This window comes from Sinocyclocheilus rhinocerous, unplaced genomic scaffold (assembly GCF_001515625.1).
Source record: "Sinocyclocheilus rhinocerous isolate Xijiao unplaced genomic scaffold, SAMN03320098_v1.1 scaffold1141, whole genome shotgun sequence".
Classification (NCBI taxonomy): domain Eukaryota; kingdom Metazoa; phylum Chordata; class Actinopteri; order Cypriniformes; family Cyprinidae; genus Sinocyclocheilus; species Sinocyclocheilus rhinocerous.
Genome location: NW_015653550.1, coordinates 456924 through 459278, shown reverse-complemented (window position 1 = coordinate 459278; position 2355 = coordinate 456924). Strand labels below are relative to the sequence as shown.

Below are 2355 nucleotides of genomic sequence, written 5' to 3'. Positions count from 1 at the left end.
GAGGGTTCCAAAATAACATTTTGTAGTTGTAAGATAAAAAAAAGACTTACCCCAGTGTCTCATATTATCTGTGGTAACTTGTTTTTTTTTGGGTGTAAGACCCATCTCTTTCTCACCCACCCACACTCGGTGAAATAGCACACGGTGGGCTTTAATAAATAAAAGGATAAAGCTGTGCAGATGATTAAATGGTGGTTTCAGTCGCACTAATACGAGGTGTTTGAGTAATGGCGTCCCGTCGTGAGCAGGTGGGAGCGGGTTGATGCAGAGCCAGCGCCTGGACACAGACCTTACGCGTGTGTTCATCCAAACCCAGCTGCTGGGAAACATTTATTACTGGCCTGTTGTTCCTGGACCTCTGCACCTGCTGTGAACAATGCCCCGTTCTCTCTCTTTTTCTCTGGCGACAAAATGAGAACAACAACTTCATTTCATGTTTATTTCACCTGATGCGGTGTTAATACATGAGTGCCAGATCAGTGGTGTCATCTTTTGTGGATGTTATTAATGAGAGCAGTTCTTTTTGTGGATTATCTGTGTTAAAATGATCTTTGTTAAATCTGGAAGTTACCAGTTCTGGTAGAGGTCTGCAGAGACATATTGACGGTGCAAGCCAGACAGTAAACAAGACCTTGCCACCGACCTGACCCAACCCAATTTTAAAATGGAGCACATTGTTCAATATAGTTGCTCAGTATTTATACACTGCTGTTAAAAAGTTTGGGATCAGTAAGTTTTTTTTTTTTTATTTATTTATTTTTTATATAAAGTCTGTTATGCTCAAGGTTGCATTTATTTGATCAAAAAAAAAAAAACTAATATTGTGAAATATTATTATATTTTAAAATAATGCAGAATAATGCTGAATTTTTATCATCCATTACTCCAGTCTTCATGCCACATGATCCTTCAGAAAGCATTAGATTTTTTTGTAACGTGATAGTTTTTCAGGAGTCTTTGATGAATAAAAATGAATGAATGAACGAACGAACAAACAAACATCTTTTCTAATATAAGTCTAATATAAGTCTTTACTATCACTTTTTTATAAATTTAACACATCCTTGCTGAATAAAAGTATTAATTTCTTTCAAAAAAGGAAGGGGAAAAAAATTAAACACCTTTAGTGTATATTCTATGGTAATATACGAATATATATCGTGCATATTCATTACCGTGATATATCGCATTACCGAATATATCACGGTAATGAATATGCACGTGATATATTCGTATATTCTTACAAAACAAATCTATTCAAAATCTGTTCTTTTTAACTTTTTATGCAAAAAAAAAACCTGAATAGAAATATATCACAATGAAATTCCAGTTTGCAAAAGGTAGAAATAAACATACCTTCTGGCATTAAAATGTTATGCTCAGTAGAAAGGACAAATGAAAACACAATGCTCAGTAAAATATATTTTGTGTAATATAGAACCTAATATAGTAACAATATTCTCAGTTTGAAAAAGACAGGTAGATGCCCATTCTCCTCATGTATGTGGCCATTATTATTAGACAGTAAGGGAACTGTTCTGATCCTGTGAAGCAGCTTGATATTTCTGCTGTTATACGGCTCAGTTATTCTGATCTAATGCCTAGTGACCTCTCAAGATTGCCGTTACATCACTTCTATTGCCCTTTTTATGTCTTTTATGTCTTTATAACGTTTTCTGGATCCCTTTGCTAATGGAAAAACAAATATATTAGGGAAATGATCAGATCTAAAAATTTATGCAACTTCCAATATGTTAATTTTAAGTTCTTATCAAGTAAACACGAACACTGTCAGGTACATTTTCTCATGAGATTAAACACGATACAGAACATGTGTGAAGGCAACAAAGAAAATCCAAGGAAAATATCCCTTGTGAAAATAATTTCCTTAGATTTTTATTTATGTATTTATTTATTTGCTTTGTCAAATTATGCAAGAATTTTTTTTTTTTAAATGTAATTTCTATATAGTTTTATGGTAACACTTTAGAATAGGGAACACATATTCACTGTTGATGAAGAGTTTCCCCTCAGTAAACTCAATAAACCAATTTGCTGCTTATTAATAGTTAGTAAGGTAGTTAAGATTAAGTATGGAGTAGGATTAAGGGATCTAAAATATGGGCATGCAGAATAAAGCATTAATATGTGCTTAATAATACTAATAAACAATACTAATAAGTACTAATAAACAGCCAATATGCTTGGAATATGCATGCTAATTAACAGCTAGCTAATAGTGAGAATGTTACCAATTTTATTAAACTAAATGCAAATTGAGATATGATTGAAATAAGTTGTTGGTTTAAAAAGTGGAAAATGATTTATGTATATGCACTGTGTGTGTATATATAT

At 32.6% G+C, this 2355-nt stretch overlaps 1 protein-coding gene across 1 annotated transcript in view; it reads left to right on the top strand.

Moving 5' to 3' along the window:
- The first annotated feature begins 227 nt into the window (after nt 1–227).
- Nucleotides 228–2355, top strand: part of LOC107716493 (TBC1 domain family member 22B-like) — a 102441-nt gene continuing 100313 nt past the window's right edge. The window contains exon 1 of the mRNA XM_016522973.1: nt 228–248. Coding sequence (XP_016378459.1) covers nt 228–248 — 21 coding nt within the window. The remainder of the gene's footprint in view (nt 249–2355) is intronic.